The sequence below is a fragment of the Malus domestica genome, chromosome 12, assembly GCF_042453785.1.
Source record: "Malus domestica chromosome 12, GDT2T_hap1".
Taxonomy (NCBI): Eukaryota; Viridiplantae; Streptophyta; class Magnoliopsida; order Rosales; family Rosaceae; genus Malus; species Malus domestica.
The window spans coordinates 25329009-25351259 of record NC_091672.1 but is presented as its reverse complement, the minus strand read 5'-3'; the positions used below and the strand labels follow the sequence as shown (position 1 = coordinate 25351259).

The 22251-nt window shown below is 37.1% G+C and overlaps 2 protein-coding genes and 1 non-coding gene across 3 annotated transcripts; all 3 read left to right on the top strand.

Moving 5' to 3' along the window:
- The first annotated feature begins 231 nt into the window (after window positions 1-231).
- On the top strand, window positions 232-9888 carry LOC139189902 (uncharacterized). The gene is made up of 3 exons (XM_070809169.1): window positions 232-2053; window positions 2198-2393; window positions 9621-9888. Exons 1-3 carry the CDS (start codon window positions 232-234, stop codon window positions 9886-9888), a joined length of 2286 nt encoding a protein of 761 aa, XP_070665270.1.
- LOC114820283 (U6 spliceosomal RNA) lies at window positions 5689-5793 on the top strand. The gene has a single exon (XR_003767774.1). It is a non-coding gene; the product is annotated as a U6 spliceosomal RNA (small nuclear RNA).
- LOC103450720 (regulatory-associated protein of TOR 1-like) lies at window positions 9430-20470 on the top strand. Its single transcript, XM_008390094.4, has 23 exons — window positions 9430-10297; window positions 11660-11762; window positions 12250-12332; window positions 12419-12577; window positions 12668-12784; window positions 12910-13067; window positions 13278-13432; window positions 13557-13701; window positions 13783-13861; window positions 14030-14131; window positions 14610-14693; window positions 14793-14903; window positions 15283-15636; window positions 15722-15911; window positions 16156-16728; window positions 16966-17286; window positions 17395-17518; window positions 17966-18099; window positions 18201-18346; window positions 18471-18572; window positions 18719-18804; window positions 19527-19611; window positions 19700-20470. The coding sequence occupies exons 1-23, from the start codon at window positions 10001-10003 to the stop codon at window positions 20036-20038; spliced, it is 4047 nt and encodes a 1348-aa protein (XP_008388316.1). The 5' UTR covers window positions 9430-10000; the 3' UTR covers window positions 20039-20470.
- Window positions 20471-22251: the final 1781 nt, after the last annotated feature.

Below are 22251 nucleotides of genomic sequence, written 5' to 3'. Positions count from 1 at the left end.
TACATTATATATACATTAACATAATGAACCCCAATTCAACTAACTAAAACCCTCATTCAAATGCATTGTTGGTACTTATTAATTACATTCGTAGTCTACATACTCTACTGTAGAATAAAAATTGATTATTCATATGATATGATTGTTGGTACTGATTAATTAAATTCGTAGTCTACTCTAGGACTAAGAGTCTAAGATATATTTGTTTTTCTTTCGTTATACAGTTACGTAATGGAACGATATTATAAGAAACAGTGCTTAAATCCTTCTCCAAATATTCCGGATAGTCCTCATCTTCCTTCAAATATTCCGGGTAGTCCTCCTCCTCCTTCTAGTATTCCGAGTAGTGCACAACAAAGTGAGATTACTGAGTTGGATGAAATATTAGCTAATCTTCCGGCATACCCTGGACTGAGACGTCGAATGCTTGATTATCCACTCAATTGTCGTGAAGCAATTCGTAGATACTACCTTCAAAAGGAACCTTGTCAACCTAAGTCTCACATCATGCCAAGGAAAGCTAGCGACAATCGATGTTTTATTATAGGTTGGTTTGATAATTTTAAGTGGTTGGAGTATAGTATAGTAAAAGATGCTGCATTTTGCCGTTATTGCTATCTTTTTAAATGTGATTTTGATAAAGCGGGTGGTAGTGGAAGTGATGTCTTCACTACAAAAGGGTTTACAAATTGGAGGAAAGGACCCGAAAATTTTCGAGTCCACGAGGGAGGTGTTGGAAGTCTTCATAATAAAGCTATGCAGCAAGCTAAAGACTTGATGACACAAAAACAACACATTGAAACATTTGTGATCAAGCAAACTGATGAAGCTCGCGTTAATTATCACACTTTACTGAGTGGAGCACTTGATTGCACAAGATGGTTGTTGCGACAAGGTTTGGTTTTTCGTGGGCACGATGAATCTTTGAAATCGAGCAATAGGGGTAATTATATAGAGCTTATGCAATTTCTTGCCGATCATAATGAGAAAGTTAGAAATGTTGTGTTTGAGAATGCTCCCAAGAATCTCAAGTATACTTCTTCCGATATTCAAAAGGATCTTGTTCGTGCTTGTGCTATTGAAACTATTAATGCAATCACTAAAGATATGGAAGGTACATTTTTTTCTCTTTTGGTTGATGGATCACGTGATGCTTCCAATAAAGAGCAAATGGCGGTGGTATTGCGTTATATGAACAAAAAAGGAGAAGCAATTGAAAAGTTTTTGGGTGTTCAACATGTCTCCTCTACAACTAGTAGCTCACTTGAAGAAGCTATTGAGAGATTGTTTGCTACAACAAATTTGAGTATGTCCAAGTTACGAGGACAAGGCTATGATGGAGCTAGTAATATGAGAGGTGAGTTAAATGGTCTTAAAACAAAGATTTTGAACAAATACCCTCAAGCATTTTATATTCATTGTTTTGCACACCAACTTCAACTAGCTCTTGTATTTGTGGCAAAGGAAAATGAGGATGTTGCCAATTTCTTCATCAATGCTAATAGATTGATGAATCTTATTGGATCTTCGTGCAAGCGTCGTGATGCATTGAGAGAGAAACAACAAGAACAAATTCAAAAAGCTCTTCATCTTGGTAATCTTGAAACGGGTAAAGGGTTAAATCAAGAAAGTAGCCTCATGCGTCCATGTGATACACGGTGGAACTCACATTATGGTACTATAGTTAGTATTATTGTTATGTTTGAAGCCGTGGTGGAGGTGGTTGAATGGATTAAAAGTGATCGCAACCAAGATAATCTCGGTGAAGCTACTGGGTTATTCAAAGACATACAAACTTTTGATTTTGTGTTTCACCTTTTCTTGATGAGACTTATATTGGGAATTACAAATAAGTTATCACAAGCATTGCAAAAGAAAGATCAAGATATTGTGAATGCGATGGCGTTAGTGGAAGTATGCAAGCAAAGACTACAATCCTTGAGAGATGATGACTTTGGGGACTTGTTGCATGATGTAGAAAAGTTTTGTGAGGAGCATGATATTGTCATTCCTAACATGGAGGATTTGCATTTCGTACCTGGAAAATCAAGGCGTAAAGCTCCAAAAATCACAAACTTCCATTACTATCGTGTAGACCTCTATTTTCAAGTCCTTGATATGCAACTAAAGGAATTGAATGATCGCTTCAATGAGGTAAACACCGAGTTGCTTCTTTGTATGGCATGTTTGAGTCCAGTGAATAATTTTGCATCTTTTGACAAAGAAAAAATTGTTCGTTTAGCCCAACTTTATCCTCAAGATTTTGATCGTATGGACCTCATGAATCTTCCAATTCAACTTGACAATTACATTCAAGATATGAAGATGCATAGTGAGTTTTCATCATTGAGAGGAATCAGTGATCTTGCAAAAGAGTTAGTGAAGACTGGGAGGTGTGAAAGCTATATGTTAGTGTATAAGCTTCTTACATTGGCTTTGGTGTTACCGGTTGCAACCGCTTCGGTGGAGAGAGCTTTTTCTGCTATGAAGATTGTGAAAACACCATTGCGTAATAAAATGGGAGATCAATGGTTGAGTGATAGCATGGTTGTTTACATTGAGAGAGATGTATTTGCTTTTATTGATAATGAGCCTACTATGCGACGTTTTCATGACATGAAACCTCGTCGACAACAATTGTAATTTGTTTTTATTGATTAATTATGGAAGACATTATTATATACAAAGATTTAGTTGTTGCTTTTTTTTTTTAACCTTGCACTGTTTTAAATTCGCCCCTCCCCCGAGAAATCCTGGCTTCGCCACTGATTCAAACTAATAACAAACTTATATTGCAATACACCAAGCGGCAAACCTTACCAAAAGGGAGTTGTGCGAGGGACAAATTTAGCCCTAACACGATGAACTGTTATCTTTTGGAAACATATCAATAAGTTTAGGTTTATGCTTCAATAATTGGCTATGATCCTGTAACACGAAGAGTCAACAACTCGTCGTCCCTCGCTCACCACGTATCCTGGCTCTTGCTTGGTTTCTGTCTTATGACCTTATGAATATTTGAGGGGCGTCTCTCTCCATTTGAATATATATAATGCATATGTTAAAATTTTAGTTTATGTACAATTTCCTGAGCATTGCCATAAGTTTGTTCAGTTGCACTTCTGCACAACAATGGCATGCACTTCATTTACACTTCCGACCTCTCTGGCTTCCTCAACTCATAGGCCGAATGACATCTCCGAAGAGCGCCTTCGTGTCCGAAGATTTCACGCCGATTGCTCCATAAGCTCTTGTTTCTGAAATTTCATAGAACCAAATATACAGGAGAAATGGAAAAGGCTTTATGGTATTCAAATGAAGGGCTTTTATGCAATTAACTAATAGTTAGGTTCATATTGATTTTAAGTTTTTTATTAGATAAATTATTTCTGCTCCTTTTTTCACCTCTTGCACCTTTTTTTGGGGCCGCTGTTAAATAAATTAAAGGAAAATCAAAATCTATAATTAAGAATAAATGTACCATTAAGTAAAATCGAAAATAGGATATATAGAAATCATATTTATTTTGTTGTAAGCCTCTGTGAATGTAAGTATTGTAATTAAGAGGCCTATATAAGATAACAAAATTCTTAAGAGTGTTTCAACAGTTAAATTTTAGTTTGTTGTGTTTTTAAACACATATCTGTCAGTTAAAAAGTCTAGAATAAATACTCTAAAATACAAAAGTGTCACCAGATAAAAAGCCTTTTCATTTCCTGCAGTGGTGTGAATCGTGTGATGCACAAAGCAATGAGGAAAAAGTTGGACATGGAAAAAGGTGATGGTAAAGTATTATATTTGGATCATTTTAACATCTTTTATACATTGTGTAAAAAACTGCAGACTTGTAGGTCAACCTTTATCCTTTTGGCTTTTGAGGAGCTTTTATGCTGGTTGGTTTGGTTGTCATTGAGAGAGAGAGAGAGTGTGTGAGTGAAGAAGAAGAAGGATGGCACTGAGTTGATGAGTTGATTCTCCTATAAGCCTTTGTCTACCTCACTTTGATTCTTGTAGGACCCCTTGAAATGCCCTTTATACTTATTCGAATGCTGCACTGCATGTTGGCTGTGTATTGTGGTGCACTGCATGTTGGCTGTGTATTGTGGTGCACTGCATGTTAGTTGTGTATTGTGGATGGCTCAGTTTATGAAGCAATTTGACCTCGATGCATTGCAGCAATCCATGAATTAAAGTTATAACCGTACGTACCATTCCACCACAATTATTACCAATAATTAACTTCACAGCAGATTATGTACAAAATTATGAGAGTTGGACATTCCTAAATTTAATGTTATCTAATTGGAAATTTGATTCGCATGTTTTGAAAGAAAAGTATTTTTAAATTAAAAATTAGTTAAGTCATTCGCAAATCATGTGTCAATATCATAATTAAGCCTTAAATTCTTAGAATTTGAGGTAAACAATTCGAACTTTGCATGTTTTGAAAGAAAAGTATTTTATGACATCGGTGCATGATGTATGAATAGATGATCTTAATAATTAAGATTTGAGAATTCGGTCTCTCGATGTAGTTAGCACAACATACAATACAACACATTTAACGTTTTCACATATACAAAGTCACATGATTAAATTAAGACATTGACATTTCAAGTTCTCGTCTCATGTACAGTCTTCTCCACGTTTGCACTCCACTCAATACGACTGAGGCCAACTCATTAAAAAATATCGCCACATCATTGCAAACAAGAAACCGTCATATCACTCAATGTACACAAATTTCAGAAAATGTTTTGGTGACTGATCGACTCATTGATCAGTAGTCAAGCAATTACGTCATGCTGTTACTGTATTGGGGCCAGCCATCCTCGTTGTTTCAACATCAATCTGTCTTAAAACCCCCGATTTTTTACCAAACCCTAAGACCACACCAATCGCACGGTCAACTCAGTTCAACCCATCCAATTCACGTGGAGTATCATGGCCACGTACGCAACCCTAGTTAACCTGCAAGCATGCCTTCAACACGACATAACTCCAAGCTTTCTTTTTATCTCTCGGATATTTGATGGACTTTTCCAGATATTGCAAACCATAGAAAACGAAAAGGATTGTCTTTTTTTAGGTCATCGAATCAAAACCCCCAATTTTTTACCAAACCCCCCCAATTTTTTACCAAACCCTAAGATCACACAATCGTACGGTCAACTCAGTTCAGCCCAACCAGTTCACGTGGAGTATTGGTGGCCACGAACGCAACCCTAATTATTCTGCATGCATGCCTTCAAAACGACGTAACTCCAAGCTCTTTTTATCTTCAGATATTTGATGCTTTTCCAGATATTGCAAACCCTAGAAAACGAAGAGGATTGTCCATTTTTAGGTCACTGACGTTGATTGGCCTGCGCAGGTTAACTCTTGTTTGTCTAAATACTGGTTTGTTTAGTGTCAATGTCCCTAAAACTAATCACACATTCATATTTCTGTCTTATTCAATCATTAATAGGTGAAGACGATGGGAAATGTTACTGTCAATACTCCACGTGGTTTGCATATATGCCTGCTGTCTCTAAATTAAGCTTCAAACGTTTGAGTGTTGAGTCAAATCCTATATTCTTATTCATGCAAGACAAATTAATGTATTCGGTTGGTGAATTATTAAGGCAAATGACTTCTACATGTACTTTTATTCAGACATGTATGTTTAAGAAAAATATTAAAATGTTTCCTTTAGGGACATCGAAAAAAAATGGGAATGATGCATAGAAGATTAGCATCCTTTCTACACAAAAAATGACACCCATGAATCGAGAAATGATCTAAATTTACAAAAAAAAATGCCAAAATTAACAAAAGAGTGAGAATCACTTTGAAATATTAGTTAGGTAACAATTTATTTTTTTTATTTTCTTTTACTTTATTAAATTATAATAGCAAAAAGCAAAGACGATCAGTCGAGTGATGAGAAGAAAATGAGAGTTTCTCTTCAAATTTTTTTATATATCATTTAGGGGAGAGGATTTTTGAACTAAGCGCATGGGTAAAATCTAACCATGTATACTAGAATATTAGACAACATGAGAAAAAAGTGAGAGTTTAAAATGACTCTCCTTGTTAGTTTTCAAACCACGCATTTTGAAATACAATCGACTTGAGTAATCATTCATTGTTATATTTATATAAAATAAAAAAATTGGAAGGAAGTTAAGTCCATGTTTTTTTTTTCAAACTGCATTTTAATATAATATTTTGAAGACTTATTTGTGAATAACTCTAACCACCACCGCAAACTCTTCACATATATGACAATGTTAAGAACAATATTACAACCGTCTAATTGTCTATTCAAGGCTTATACTTATAAGATTTGTTGGATTTGTTTGTGTTGAATTAGTTATTTAAGGAAAAATATCCTAAACATAGTACCTGTAGGGTGGCTATCCACACATTTTTTTTCAATTTTTAGCCGTTGGAGCGAGATATTAAGATTAAAAAAAACAAAAATTAACAAAGTGTGTATGAAAGGTGAAAAGAAGTGTGTGGATCTATAAAACTGCAAACCTCTAATATTCTTTTGAATCAAAATATGTCACTACCCTTTCATTTTCAATGCACATTTCCAAGTGCATTACTTGGCACTCGGACATTTGCAAAATTAAGATACTGAATGTGATTAACAAGTCTTAATCAGAACAAAACATGACCACTTAATTAATTATATATTATTGTCATGTTATGTATCTTTTGAAATCAAATCGGGAGAATTTGGCATGTCTTTTAACTCCATTGCTTATTTGTTTACTCCATATGTGGACATCGGACGATACAGAAACCGACATGTGGACGGCCTGCTTGTTGCTTAAGCATGCGTATAAGTATATAAATCTTAACTTAAAGCTTTTTTATTTTAAATCAAGTGCTTAATCATCTAGCTAGCTTAGTTTTGTTTCCACAAGGTTGATTGGGACAGAATGAGGTCAGTTGACATGCGTCAGGGCATATGCTTTTATGTTAATCTGTTGAAGCATATCCGCATCAGAGATATTGAGATCAAGCTTTATGGTGCACTACCCTTTTAAATTCATTTTTGATGCGGAAATATGTGTTTATCTCTCTTCTTTTTTTACTTGTCTTCTTAAGAGGTTGCTTGCGAAACAAAAATGATTCCCAACTCGTATTTCATGCTTGTTAAGCTTGTGAGATTAGGTTAATGGCGAAGTTAGAATTTCATCGCATCTTAACATATGCATGATATTGAAGAAGTTATGCGCCTCACACCTCTCCAAAATCACATTTAGCGTTTATATGCCTTGTAATTCATTTTATCAAAAAGTCTTAGAGTTAATAATAATTTTTTTTTAAATGGAGAAAAATTAGGCTAGATTAGTTTTCGGCAATTGTCGCGTGCAGGACACTTATCCTTTCCCAAAGAGGTGAGGACCATTACACCCAGAAGCCCCTGGACGGTCCCTTCTCCAAGAATTTTATTGATAATAAATGAAAGAAAGTAAACAAAAAAGATACATACGGGGTGATTATGCCAAGACCCGCAAAGAAAAAAAGATCAAACGAAAACGATAATAAGGACAAAATGAAATGTCACGAGCATGAGTAGAGGCTACAAAATCTAAAATCGTGGACCATTAGTAATAAGCATAACTATCTACCGCAAAGAAGTTAAAGTATCTGCAACCTGATTTTCTTATCTATAAATATGTGTACAAATAAATTGCATTTGACGAATTTACCAGAGATAATTTTTCCAATCCACCATAAGAAACCACGAGACTGCGTTAGAAACCTTAAAAACATATCAAGGTCGACAATAGAAATTGAAATAAAGATTAGTGAAATTACTGACCCCCTATCTACACCATTCCGTTCGACTACAAGTGCGGAGCCAGAAAATACGCGGTGAAGACGGCTTTGAATAGTAAAATATGATATCAAATAACTTAAATGAATTGATAGTAATTGAATGGAAAACCATATTTTCACTACTCTTATGCCATCTTATTCCTGCATATTTTCTTCAATTTTCAAAAATATTAATGCTGTGATCTAATTCTTTTGTTAATAATAAGCAACCAAAGCAAATCCAAAATTTCAATATTTCCTTTAACATAATGCTCATCAATTTTTTTAAAACTTAATTAGACACCTCAAACATTTTTAATTTGACTAATATTTTGTAAGGATGATCTCAAAAGTGCAACTTGAAAATGATAGTGTTATTTACACACTCATTTTTATCACTCACACACCCTTGTTAATGTTTTGTCATTGATCTTATTCGATTTGATTGCCCAAAAATTAAGATGCATATATAAGAAGTAAAAATAAGTGTGCAGATAACATTACCCCTTTTAAAGACAATTTGGATAATTAAAGTTCGATATGGAATGGACCCCATAACTAATCCTCATGTTTACTCAAAAATAAATATCCCTTTAGATAAAAAACCTGTAACTTAAAAATAAAAGTGAAGCTAGAATATGTTTGAAATACCAAATGAGTTGATATGTGTGATGAAGTTAGAATTAAGTGCTTAGATTCAACGGTAGAGAACCAAACATGTGGCCGACGATCAAATCATGAAATTGGGACTTGGGAGACGAGGTTCCTTCCTAAACTAGGAGGAGAGGGGAGGAGACACACACACCCCCACAAGAATAATTATAATTCCTTGTTTTAAATGTGCAATGTAAGCATCTTCAATAAACACCTCAACATACTCGTGGGCACCTTCTTTTTGAGTTGCCTATGCCCAACAAGACATTGGTTGGCTAATCCCTTCACCTTCAGTACTATTTTTACTTTTGGGTTATTTGGATTTATACCAGAAGAAAGAAAAAGAAAGTGTCTTTACAACAACTCATTTTAATCTTTCCGTCAATTATGTACCTTTAAACTAATCTCAATTACGAGGAAGAAATTTACATTTAGGTGCTTGTCAGAGGAAGCGTTTAGTTCTAGTCATCTTGCTTACATCTTAATTAATCTCTCTACACATATATATTTTTTTAACTAAAAAGGACAATGAGATTCCTCTCATAATTGGTTTGTCTCGTGTCTTTATAACTACATGATTTTTACCATCTAATTTTTTAAATACAAAATCAACATTAACTATACTTTAAACGTGTTTTTCTTTATGTTTTTAAGAATCATCAAAGCAAACAATTAAACAGACCCATAACGGTCAAAAGTGATGATAATCCTTAACGGTAAGAGCGATGATAATTACGTAACATAAATTTGTTTTCACAAACATACAAGTATGATTATTTGAACTTTAAACACACATTTCATAGAGATTAATATTCTATCACTGAAATCATAAGTTTCTGCGATATCCGCCTCAAAGTTAACTAATCGAAAATACAATTGAAGTATATGAAGATAGAGCAACATAATTTTTTTTTTCTTCCTTATATAGTGTTTGCAGAGGACTAATGGTTAGAAATAGCAAAAAATTGATACGACCCGTACCCGGACCCGGAAAGTAGTTCGGTGGACAGAGGACAAAATTGGAAATAAAGAAAATTAGAAGAACAAACGCACTCGGCACTCTCTCTCTCTCTCTCTCCTCTTTCTCTCTCTAAACAAATCCGTATTTTTGTGTTTCTGAGTTTTTTTGTTTGTTTGTTTTTTAGTTTCCTCGCTGTGCCGCCACTGTTTTATGCGCCTCCATCATCCTCTTCGTCGCCGCCTAGGGTTTCTAGGGTTTTCAGAGGGATTTTCCGGGGCTTTCCGAGCTGGATTCTCTCTCCTTCCTCAGGCGAATCTCCATGCGCCGCTGGTTCAGCGGCTTCGTTGATTAGACGTCCTCCCAACCACCACCGCACTCTCCTCCGCCCGCTCCCCTCCTCACCCGCTACTCCTCCTTCTCCTCCTCTTCCGCGGCCGCCGCTCCCCTCTTAGCTTCTCTCGAAACCAATAATCCTAGGTTTTCAGTGATTCCATTTGGTTATTTCTGGGCATGGTTGTTCAATTGATTGCTTCTCTGTTTATGCTCTGAGGGTTTTCGATTTGAATGGCATTGGGGGATTTGATGGCCTCCCGGTTTTCGCAATCCTCGGTGGTGGTGGTCTCCAGCCAGTTGGACGACTGCGCGTCCAGCCACGATGACGGAGATTTGAGCTCGCAGAGAAGGGAATCAGAAACTGCCAGTAGTAGCTATGGAAATGCCACCGCTACCACCGCCACAAGCTTGGCCTACTTGCCCCAAACCACTGTATTGTGTGAACTTCGGCACGATGCTTTCGAGGCTTGCGTGCCCACCGGACCATCGGATAGTGGTTTAGTATCGAAATGGCGGCCTAAAGACCGAGTAAGCCCCTTTTTTCAGTACATGCTATTCATTTTTCTCATGGCATAAATTCGTTGTTAAAGTTGTATTTGTTAGATAATTTGACAGGAAAAGATGTCTCATTTCAGTTTAGTATGCTAGTGGCTTACTTATTTCTGAAACTGAAATCTGTAGATCAAATCCCTGCAATTCAAATTAAAGTTGTTATGAAAAATTGTTAATTTTTTTTATGTAAAAATCAGGTATTTGTATTCTGGCTAGGAAGTTTTAACATTCCCTCGCTAATTTTGTTCCTCTGAATTCGTAATCATCAGATACTTTGGTGGTACAACCCAACAACTTGGTTTTGAATTAGGTTTCGATCACTGGGTTGTTTGAATAATTCCATTTTTAGTTTGATAGGAAAGAAAAGTTTGTCAATTTCTCATATTTAGGTCTCGATCAATGGGGAAAGAAAAGTTTGTCAATTTCTCATATTTAGGTCTCGATCAATGGGAAGTGACTTTCACACTTCTAGATTTCTCCTTCTGGGAACTCCTGCTTGTAAGGACGGGTTTTTCTTTTTCCTGCCCTCTTAATGGCCAGGTTCCTTTCAGTTGGCACTAGTTTTTGTTGCTGCGCGTTCCATTCAAACCTCCCACAGATACGTGACGTTTTCTTTTTGCAATTTGTTACAGAAGGATGTGTGACTATCCTGAGAATTTAAACCACCATTACTTGTATGATGTATCACATGACAAGAAGAATTAGTACAATGGTTGGTGAACTTTGATTCGAGAAAAATGATTTTGTATGGTTTTGAAATGTCTATGATTAATCCCATGTTCTTTACTCAATTATGGAGACCAATAAAGGACACAACTTCTGCTTTTATCTTTGTTTTCAAATTTTCATTGCGCGAACCATTAGAAATCTTGAACACTTTTCTTATGCAGTTTTACCAGTGATCATAAGTGGGTTAGGGGTAGTAATGGAAGTCACACAGATAGCCTAGGTGCCCCTTGCGGTCTAGCCTGTAGGTGACTTTGGTGGCACTGTCATTGATGGTTAAACTATTATCTGAGGAAAACCTGATCTTTATTTAGGATTTTAGAATATAGCACTAATTTTTCTTGTAGAATTGCTAATTTAGTTTTTTTTGTTATGAACTTTCAACCCTATTCTTCAACGACGGCATTGAAGGAATTATTAAATATAACCGTTTCCTTTAAAAAACACAGTGACAATATTCTTTCAGGGGATGGCCAAAGCTTAAAGTAATTCTTACTTGGAGCTATTTGATTTGTTGAACTTAGTTTCTTATTTTTGTTCTGACCGAAGACGCTCACAATATTGTACTGGTTAATTGTGCTTATTTTAGTTTAACTTTCAACTTCTTTGCAGATGAAGACGGGATGTGTAGCTCTGGTATTATGTTTAAACATTAGCGTTGATCCGCCCGATGTAATTAAGATATCTCCCTGTGCCAGAATGGAGTGCTGGATAGGTGCTTTTACACTGCTGATTTTTACTCTTGCTTTAGTTTGTTGGTAGTGTATTGGTTATTAATTCTGTTCTTTAACCGTTTGGGTTGTCTTATTGAGTTTCTTACTTGTTGGACTTGGTATAGTGTGCGTGAGTTCTAGGTTCTCTTATTCATTTTCAATACCAAAGCACCCTTGGCATGCTATGGCTAATAATTCTACAGTGCATGACGTAAAAGATTGATTTAAGTTTCACTAAATATGACATATTCCTTAGTGGAGTTTGAATTTATCTTTTGTTAACATCTTCTTGTACCCATTATTAAATATAATAGTAAATACATGTTGCCAAGAGGAAATGATACACAGTTGTGGGTCTACAAGCATTATAACTTAGACACAACCAAACACTTTTATTTTTATTTTCCCTTTGGCAACAGAATGTTTTTGGATATTATATTTTTTTGTTTGTCAAGTTTACCATTCTGTTAACATTTTTTCTGTCTTCAGATCCATTTGCAATGGCTCCACAAAAAGCTCTTGAAACAATTGGTAAAACCTTGAGTCAACAGTACGAAAGGTGGCAACCAAGGGTGAGATGGTTTTTGTTTTCTTTGTGCATGCTGTTAATTTTGTTGTCTAAATTAAACTTTAATTTTGTTTGATATTATGCGACCAGGCTCGCTACAAGGTTCAGCTTGATCCTACGGTAGAAGAAGTGAAGAAACTTTGTAATACATGCCGCAAATATGCCAAGTCCGAGAGAGTTCTTTTCCATTATAATGGACATGGTGTACCCAAGCCAACTGCTAATGGTGAAATTTGGCTCTTTAATAAGGTTCTTACCAATTTGAAGCCTGCTGTTTTGTTCCTTGCTATCTTTAAATAATGCTTTTGTAGTTCTCATTTAGTTTTTTATTGGGTGCAGAGTTATACACAGTATATCCCCTTGCCAATTAGTGACCTCGATTCTTGGTTGAAGACACCTTCAATATATGTGTTTGATTGTTCTGCTGCTGGGATGATAGTCAATTCTTTCATTGAGGTATCCTACAGTGCAGTTATGAATGTTTATGTAAATTTGATATTGAGGTTTCCAAGATGTCCGAACTGGTATTATTAATTCGATAGTATAGACTTCAATGTAATAGTTGGATTTTTTTTGGTTAGCTTCATGATTGGGGTAGCTCTAGCTCATCTGGATCTGCAAGGGATTGTATCCTGCTAGCGGCTTGTGAAGCACACGAGACTCTTCCACAGAGTGCTGAATTTCCTGCTGATGTGTTTACTTCTTGCCTCACAACTCCCATCAAGATGGCATTAAGATGGTGAAGCTTGTTCTCCTTGTTTTGTTACAAGAAGTGATTATCGGTCTTAAGTTTTGTCTACTGTTAGGAGTTGTACTTCATCCACTAGGCTGTTTGTACAATTACTGTCATTGATTATAATTTCTCCTGCTTTCACTTTTTGTTTCTCTCCTTGTTATGTTCTAGCATTCTATATGGTTCTACTTATTGGATTGTTATGTATTCTCTCAGGTTCTGCACACGATCATTACTTCATGAATCTCTTGATTATTTGCTAATAGATAAAATCCCTGGCCGCCAAAATGACCGGAAAACACTTTTGGGCGAGTTGAATTGGATTTTTACTGCAGTCACTGATACGATTGCATGGAATGTTCTCCCTCACGGTAGGTTTTTTTCTTTCCAATGTAGTGGTCTGCTGTACCATTATCCAATGTTTTTGAACTGGATGTTCATTTATGTCTGTTTTGGTGATGGTACATCGATCTAATACTCAGTTCTGTGTTGCAGATCTTTTCCAGAGACTGTTCAGACAAGACCTGCTAGTTGCCAGCCTTTTTCGCAATTTTTTACTTGCTGAGCGAATTATGCGATCCGCAAATTGCTCTCCGATCTCTCACCCACAGTTGCCTCCAACCCATCAGCATCATATGTGGTACTAAAGGAGAAAATTTTCAGTCATGCTTCATATGTTAGTTAAATCAATTGTCACCTCTTTTGCTTATGCTAACTGCAGGGATGCATGGGACATGGCTGCTGAGATATGCCTTTCTCAGCTTCCACTATTGGTTGAGGATCCTAATGCGGAGTTCCAGGTGTGCTTCTGGGTTCTTTTTATGCAAGTTTGTTGCTTTTTTTTATTTTATGCAGTTAGGTTCCTCACAGTGTTATGTGGAATTAGATATTTGTATAACTTTCCTGTTTGGTATTTTTGTGACATGCCTGACATTGACTTTGATCGTTATATTTTTGCTTTATTCCAGCCAAGCCCATTTTTCACTGAGCAGTTGACTGCTTTTGAGGTATGGCTTGACCATGGGTCTGAAAACAAGAAACCACCAGAGCAATTGCCTATTGTTCTTCAGGTGTGATATTATATTTATCACTTTTTAGTTTGGTTTACTAAAGCTTTCTGGGATATAGGTATTATGTACGCTTTCTTTATATCATGTCTAATTGCTTTTGTTTTTAAAGTGGGCTGAAAATAGTCATCTTTAGGTTGTTTGTATCCTGTTTTGAGGCATTGATATAAAGTTCCTTAATTAGGTGTATTTGGTAACAGTACCTTATTTGTAAACCCAGCTGTGAAATAACTGGGCAAAATTACATGGTAGTCCTAGGGAGTATTGGTTGAGTTCATTTCTATTGAGATGATAACAGAGTAGTGCCATGGACTGTAAGTTGTGGTGGTGTAATTTGGCTTGTAGAGCAGTTCTACTTTTCTTCGTTATGTTGATTCAACTTGCTGGTTTGTTATTCATCATGTATCATTGTATTAAGTTCATTCTTTGCCTGTTTTTTTTTTCCTTAATAACCCCTGACTGAATAACATCTGTATTTAAGGTGTTACTTAGTCAATGCCACCGATTTCGAGCTCTGGTTCTTCTGGGAAGATTCCTTGATATGGGACCCTGGGCTGTAGATCTGGTATGTGTTGTCATTTGAAAATGTTCTGTCTTGTTATCTCTATGTTGGTTGAGAACAATATTTTGATGTTCTTTAAAAATTTCACATTTCTGTTTTTAGGCCTTGTCTGTTGGGATATTTCCGTATGTTCTGAAGCTGTTACAAACAATGACACCTGAACTACGACATATTCTTGTATTTATATGGACAAAAATTCTTGCTCTTGATAAGGTATGCCTAGATTACTGCAGCACATTCTTTCTCCAGATGTTTATAATTGCTATAATTGTGACATGCTCTTCATAAGAATTTGCTACTGTCACATACTATCTTGATACCTGCTTCTAATCTTAGAATTTGCTACTGTTACATACTATCTTGATACCTGCTTCTAATCTTAGGCATCGATGTCTCCATATCAAAACTCCCTGTCATCAACAATTTGCGAAGCATGTGCTTCTTTGCTTTTTTCCTGATGGGTTGTGAACTGAAGATTTATTTTTGATCCATTTTTGCTTATAAGTTCCTTTCTGGTGCCATATGCCTGCCCCCCTTCAGTTTCTCAGTTAGTACCACAGTAGTAATCACCCTTTTTTTTGTGTGGAATCAGTCATGTCAGGTTGATCTAGTGAAGGATGGGGGTCATACATATTTCATTAGGTTTCTTGATAGTATGGAAGCATATCCAGAACAACGTGCAATGGCTGCTTTTGTTTTAGCTGTAATTGTCGATGGGCATAGACGTGGGCAGGAGGCTTGTCTTGAAGCAGATTTGATACATGTTTGCTTGAAGCACCTTCAGGGTCCAACTCTAAATGATACACAGACAGAACCACTATTTCTTCAGTGGCTTTGCCTCTGTCTGGGAAAGCTGTGGGAGGATTTTACAGAGGCCCAAATATTTGGTTTGCAGGCAGATGCCTATTCAATATGTGCTCCTCTACTTTCTGAGCCCCAACCAGAGGTAAACTTTGACTATATAGACTCTATTATTAACCAATGACATTTTTGGGTTCTGTAACTTAGTCACTGAGATTGTTCTATTTCAGGTTAGAGCTTCTGCTGTTTTCGCACTGGGTACCCTTCTTGATGTGGGTTCAGGCTCATGTAGAGATGGCGTTGGTGGAGAAGAAGAAAACGATGATGATGAAAAGATTAGAGCTGAAATTAGTATTATTAGAAGTCTATTAAGTGTTGCTTCGGATGGCAGCCCTCTGGTCAGGGCCGAAGTTGCTGTTGGTATGTGATTAGCGATCTGATAATCAGTTAATCATACTCGTTTGTTTGGAATTTTATTGCTTTTGGGTAATAAATATGCACTAGATTTTCTGTCACCAGTACATACCGTAGTGTTCTTTCCTTTCCTTCTTTCCCCTCATTCAAAACAACAGCGGGATTGTTTTACGGGGCCCTGAGATTTAATTAATCATCAAGAGATTTCTTGTAGGAATTTGATTTGAGTAAACTTGTATCTTCTTTGCAGCACTGGGACGCTTTGCCTTTGGCCACAACAAGCACCTCAAGTCAATAGCTGCTGCATATTGGAAACCACAATCTAATTCTCTTTTGAATTCCTTCCCCTCTTTGGCTCATATTAAAGGTTGTGTTGTTTCATCTCAAATTGGTCCACTGTTGAGAGGAACCAATGATAACTCATTGGGTCGAGATGGGAGAGTCTCCACCAGCAGCCCTCTAGCTAGTTCTGGAATTATGCATGGATCACCATTGTCTGACGATTCATCTCATCATTCTGATTCTGGAATATTAAATGATGGTGTGAGCAATGGTGTTGTCAACCACTCAACACCTAAACCCCTGGACAATGCAATGTATTCGCAGTGTGTATTGGCTATGTGTACCTTAGCCAAGGATCCATCTCCACGCATTGCAAGCCTTGGTAGGCGGGTTTTGGCCATTATAGGGATTGAACAAGTGGTGGCCAAACCCGTAAAGTCCACTGGTAACAGTGTTCGACCTGGTGAATCCATTACAGCAACTCCGACTCCCAGTTTTGGTGGATTAGCTCGGTCTTCTTCATGGTTAGATATGAATGGAGGTAACGATATGAGAATTACTTACTTTTTCTTCCAGACATTCTCCTTTTAATTAATTGCAGGTTCTAACATTAGTATATTAAAACATCAAATGGAGCTGGGGGGTAAAAAATATCTTGGAAGTTATTCTTTAACCTGACATTGAGCTCCATTTGATGTTGGTGATGTATGGTATCGCTGGTTAGTTTAATCTATCTATGCACTTCCAGTCTTTTTGTTTAGTAACCGATTTTTGACAGGTCACATGCCATTCCGAACTCCTCCTGTCAGCCCTCCTCAGCCAAATCACTTAACTGGAATACGGAGAGTATGCTCTTTAGACTTCAGGCCTCATCTAATGAGTCCAGATTCTGGATTAGCGGATCCACTTTTAGGTTCTGGGGGAACTTCTGGAGCCTCGGAACGCAGTTTTCTTCCTCAATCAGCCATCTACAATTGGGGTTGTGGGCACTTTTCCAAGCCACTTCTCATTGTCGCGGATGACAGTAAAGAAGTACTAAGTAGAAGAGAGGAGAGAGAAAAATTTGCCTTGGAGCACATTGCTAAATGCCAGCACTCTTGTTGGTTTTCTTCTCTAATTCCTCCTTTTGCTCTTTTATCTTTTATTTTTGTTTATCATTATTTAGGCTCTTTTGTGGAATTAATGTATCTTCCATGTTCGTGGTCAGCTGTGAGCAAGCTTAATAATCAAATTGCTAGCTGGGACACCAAGTTTGAGACGGGTACAAAAACAATCTTGCTGAAACCATTTTCTCCTATTGTGGTCGGTGCAGACGAGAATGAGCAAATCAGGTGCGTAGGTCATCACTTTTTTAAAATTTCACCTTTTAATATTTATGTAATGTGGGTAATATTCATTCTATGTTTTCTTTATTCGTCACGATAAACTTTCAGACAGGAACAGCTGTGATTGAAATAGTCATTAAGTCATATGAAATTGTCTTTTTCTTCGGTTGTTTAGTTTGGTTTTGTATGATTATTAATAGGTATCCTTTTAATATATGCATCAATATTTGATGAATGATGGAGGGTTGCTTCCTTTGAAAAATGAAATGGCCTCTCTTTGTCAAACTATGAGGTTTTGTTTGGGTTTTGGGTAACCATTGGGTGCATATGCATTCTTGTATGAGTGAATTTGGTTCATGTTGCTAATATTTATTGATTACCCTAAGTGTTTTACTATGTAGTCTAGTAAAAATATGATGGTATGTTTATGTTTTGGTGGTTATTTCTTCATAGGGTGTGGAATTACCAAGAGCAAAAGGAGGCTACCCTTCTCAACAGCTTCAATAATCATGATTTTCCTGACAAAGGAATCTCCAAGCTCTGCCTTGTCAATGAGCTTGATGACAGCTTGCTTCTTGCTGCTTCAAGTAATATTCTATACTACTGAAAAATTAGCTTCTTCGTCAGGAAGGGTGCTATTGTTGAACCTTTCTAAATAAGTTGCACCTTTTTGCGGTCATATAATTAGGTGATGGAAACATTCGAATTTGGAAAGATTACACTTTGAAGGGTCAACAGAAGCTTGTCACTGCATTTTCTTCAATTCAAGGTCATAAACCTGGGGTGCGAAGTTTGAATGCTGTTGTGGATTGGCAACAACAATCTGGATATCTGGTACTTCCTCTCTGTAAGATGTAATACGTTAGGGCTACAGGATAAGTTCTGTTTCAAATTTTGTGATTCTTGGTCTTTGTTGTGAATAATATTTTGATTACTTCTGCATTGCTTCATTTGCTAGTATGCTTCTGGCGAACTATCATCCATTATGCTTTGGGATCTGGATAAAGAGCAGCTTATTAATTCTATTCCTTCTTCATCAGATTGTAGCATCTCAGCCCTGGTGAGTTTTTACCACCTCAACTTACTTTCGACATCTGAATTTACAGCTGTAGTTTATCAATTTACAGACGTATGGATTTGACTATTGATTTTGCAATCTAGAAAATGAATGGTGTAATAATGACTGATTCCTGCATTGTCTGTTAGTCTGCTTCTCAAGTTCACGGGGGTCACTTTGCAGCTGGCTTTGTAGATGGTTCTGTCAGACTTTATGATGTGCGAACTCCTGAAATGTAAGCTCTTCATGTCTCCTGTGGCAAATATATGACTTGTGTTCCTTGTGAAAGTGTTGCAACTAACTGCAAATGATAAGTGACAAATAGTTAGATTTGCAGACCTAGATGTACAATTTCTTTAAGGCCTTGTTGGGTCCTTAGGATTGGATCACCCACTGTATTCGAGGTATTTAAAGGTAGAGGCAGATAATTTTTTATGTTGGGGATCATACATGAAGATGAAGTAAACTTATTCCTTCTGATCCCTTTCTTTTTTTTGGGTGGGGTTGGGAGGGGGGGCTTGTTGGGTCCTTAGGATTGGATGACCCACTGTATTAGAGGCAGATAATTTTTTATGTTGGGGATCAGACATGAAGTTGAAGTAAACTTATTCCTTCTAATCCCTTTCTTTTTTTTTTGGGTGGGGTTGGGAGGTGTTGGAATGGATGAGTAATCCATCTTAGGCCTTCAAGTTGGACTCAATTTTTTTCGTCTCTTCCTCCAACATGTCTTGGATATAGTGGGGGTATCCAATCCTAGCGGCCAAAAGAGGCCTATTATATGTGTGGCAAAGGATACACTCTTCATGTCTGGTTCTGTCACTGTACATAAACAATAAATGTATTATGCTACTGTGTTTGAGTTCAGCTCCTCACTGAACTTGGATTTCTTAATGTGGTGCTGATTATTTGCTAAGCTAGTGTTTTGAGCTGTTTTACTTGTGTGTTTGTAAATCTTAGGCTTATCTGTTCAACCCAGCCACACACTCAGAAGGTGGAAAGAGTTGTGGGGATCGGCTTTCAACCCGGGCTTGATCCTTCCAAGGTAAGTGAGAGAGATCCTTGTTTGATATTGTTTCTGAAGTTATTCCGATAGAAAGTGAAACTTAGATGATATTCTCGTCTTCATCCAGATTGTAAGTGCATCTCAAGCTGGTGACATTCAGTTCCTTGATATCAGAAACGGCAGGGATGCCTACCTCACGATTGAAGCTCACCGGGGTTCACTGACTGCTTTAGCTGTTCATAGGCATGCCCCAATCATTGCCAGTGGCTCGGCCAAACAGCTCATAAAAGTCTTCAGTTTGGAGGGTGAACAATTAGGCACAATAAGATACTACCCTTCCTTTATGGCCCAAAAGATTGGTCCTGTTAGTTCCCTAGCCTTCCATCCCTACGAAGTGCTGCTTGCAGCTGGTGCTGCAGATGCTTGCGCATCCATTTATGCCGACGACAACTCTCAAGCCAGATGAGAATTGTAATTCTATCCTCACGGTATGATAAGGCTTTCTTTCAAAATGAAGGCAGTGCAAGTGGATCGACTTCAATTCCAATCTTGCCGTTGCATATCACTCGGGGATGGCATTCGGACCATTGTGTGATGTAACATTCCACTGCCCCGATTCTTCTTCAACGTCAATGGGTGGATCTTGAAGCATCGGTACGTTGCTTTCTACCGATTGTGTATGCTATAATATTCGTTAGCCTCCGGCAGAGGGTCACAGTTGTGGGGAATAAATTCCTGCATATTTATTGGAGGCTCTGGAAAATAATCTGTTATACAGGTAAATGCATGTAAATATCCTTTTCGTTTTGGTGTGTTCATTTTTTCCCCTTTCCCTTTGTTCGATTTGTAAAAACAGCGCACATTAATTGATCATAATCGTAGATGTTGACGCGGGTAATTATGTTTGTGTTGAATTCGATAATCTCGCGTTTGCTCATCATGTAATGTATTCTGTTGAGGTTTTAAGCCGCTTTGCCCTTGGAATTAATCGTCATGTAACTTGTAATTAACTCATGAGTCATTTCCCTTGTGCTTGTTCTATGTTTTGTCCTCCGATACTTGTGCCCTAACGAAATGTACCTTATTGTGTTCCTGGGTAAAAATTATTATGGCGTTGTATGGTGAACAAACTGAGTTTTATTTTTTCTTGGAAAATGGCGGGGGTGTGGAATTCACAAAGTCTGATTGTTGCAAAAAAAAAAAAAAACAAGAAAAAAAAATTGAAACGATTGACATATCAACATAACGTGCATTAAATATATATAGTACATATGCGTATTACATATGTAAATTACATTGGAGTTTTAAAAACGTCTAATTTAATGATTTTTTTTTTTAAAAGGGGGACAATGGCAAGTTACGGTTATCTACCATTTTCAGGCTCAGTGAGTCTATGGGGAATTTCATCATGCCCGTGGCCACGATCAAGCAGATTCATCAGCTTGGATCATCGAATCCGGGATCTTTCACATTTTTTTGTTAATTGAGGAGCTGCAGTCTTTACCTTTACCATTGAGCAACTTGCTCTGGTTCAATTTATTGAATTATATTGCGCAAATCTAGTAGGAGCACTAATTTACCTGGTGTACAACAGGCTTGACTGCTTAAATATAGCATGATCACGACATTTTAAAGCATTCAGACATTATGATTGCTGAAAGTTATGTTGACGGTGCTTGGCTCAAAGATCTCAGCCTCGATGGAATTGGCATCGCCATCAGGGATTCTCAAGGCAAATGTAGATTGCTGCCACTCGCATCATTAAAAATGTTCTCTCCGCTCCAAATTGAGGTGTTGGCTGTCCGAGAAGGGCTTGAGTTGGTAATAGAAAAGGGACCTATCCTGCAAATCAACTTTTTTAACCAATTCATTGATATACTTTGTATGTGATAAAAATAGCTATTTATGGTGTATAATTGATTTGTAACCCCAAGAAATAGTTCAGTTGTCCCAAGTCTTTCATATCAAACTCTTATGTGAAGCCTGTAATCACATTTGAAATTAGCTCAGAGCTACTACTTGTAAGTATCACATCATCAACATATAATAATATGACCACAGTGCCTTTGGATGAATGCTGAACAAACAAAGAAGGATCCGCTTATGAAGCTTTGAATCCTAAGCCTGATAAAAAACTTGTGAACCTGTCATTCCAGGCTCTGGGGGCCTGTTTAAGTCCATATAGAGACTTTGGTAATTTACAAACATAACTTGGTGGATGTGCTGAACTTTGAAATCCCAGAGGTTGTTCCATATACACCTCCTCTTGAAGAACTCCAAGCAAAAAGGCATTTTTTACATTCATTTGTTTGAGGGGCCAATTGAATTGTGCAACTAATGCAAGGATCAACCTTATAGTTGTAGGGTTCACCACATGACTAAAAGTCTCTCCATAGTCAATTCCTTCTTCCTGGCTATACCATTTTGCCACAAGCCTTGTCTTAAACCTTGCAATAGATCTATTTGCATCTCTCTTAATTATGTATACCCATTTACATCTAACTAAGTTCTTGTTAGGTGACAATGGAACTAGAGACCAAGTCTTCTATGTATGTAGAGCACTAATTTCTTCTTTCATGGCATCTTGCCATTCTGATACTTTTGAAGCTGCTTTGAATGATTTTGGTTATGTGATGGATGCTTAAGAATAGCTTATGATTGTAGAGAGAGCCTTTCTTC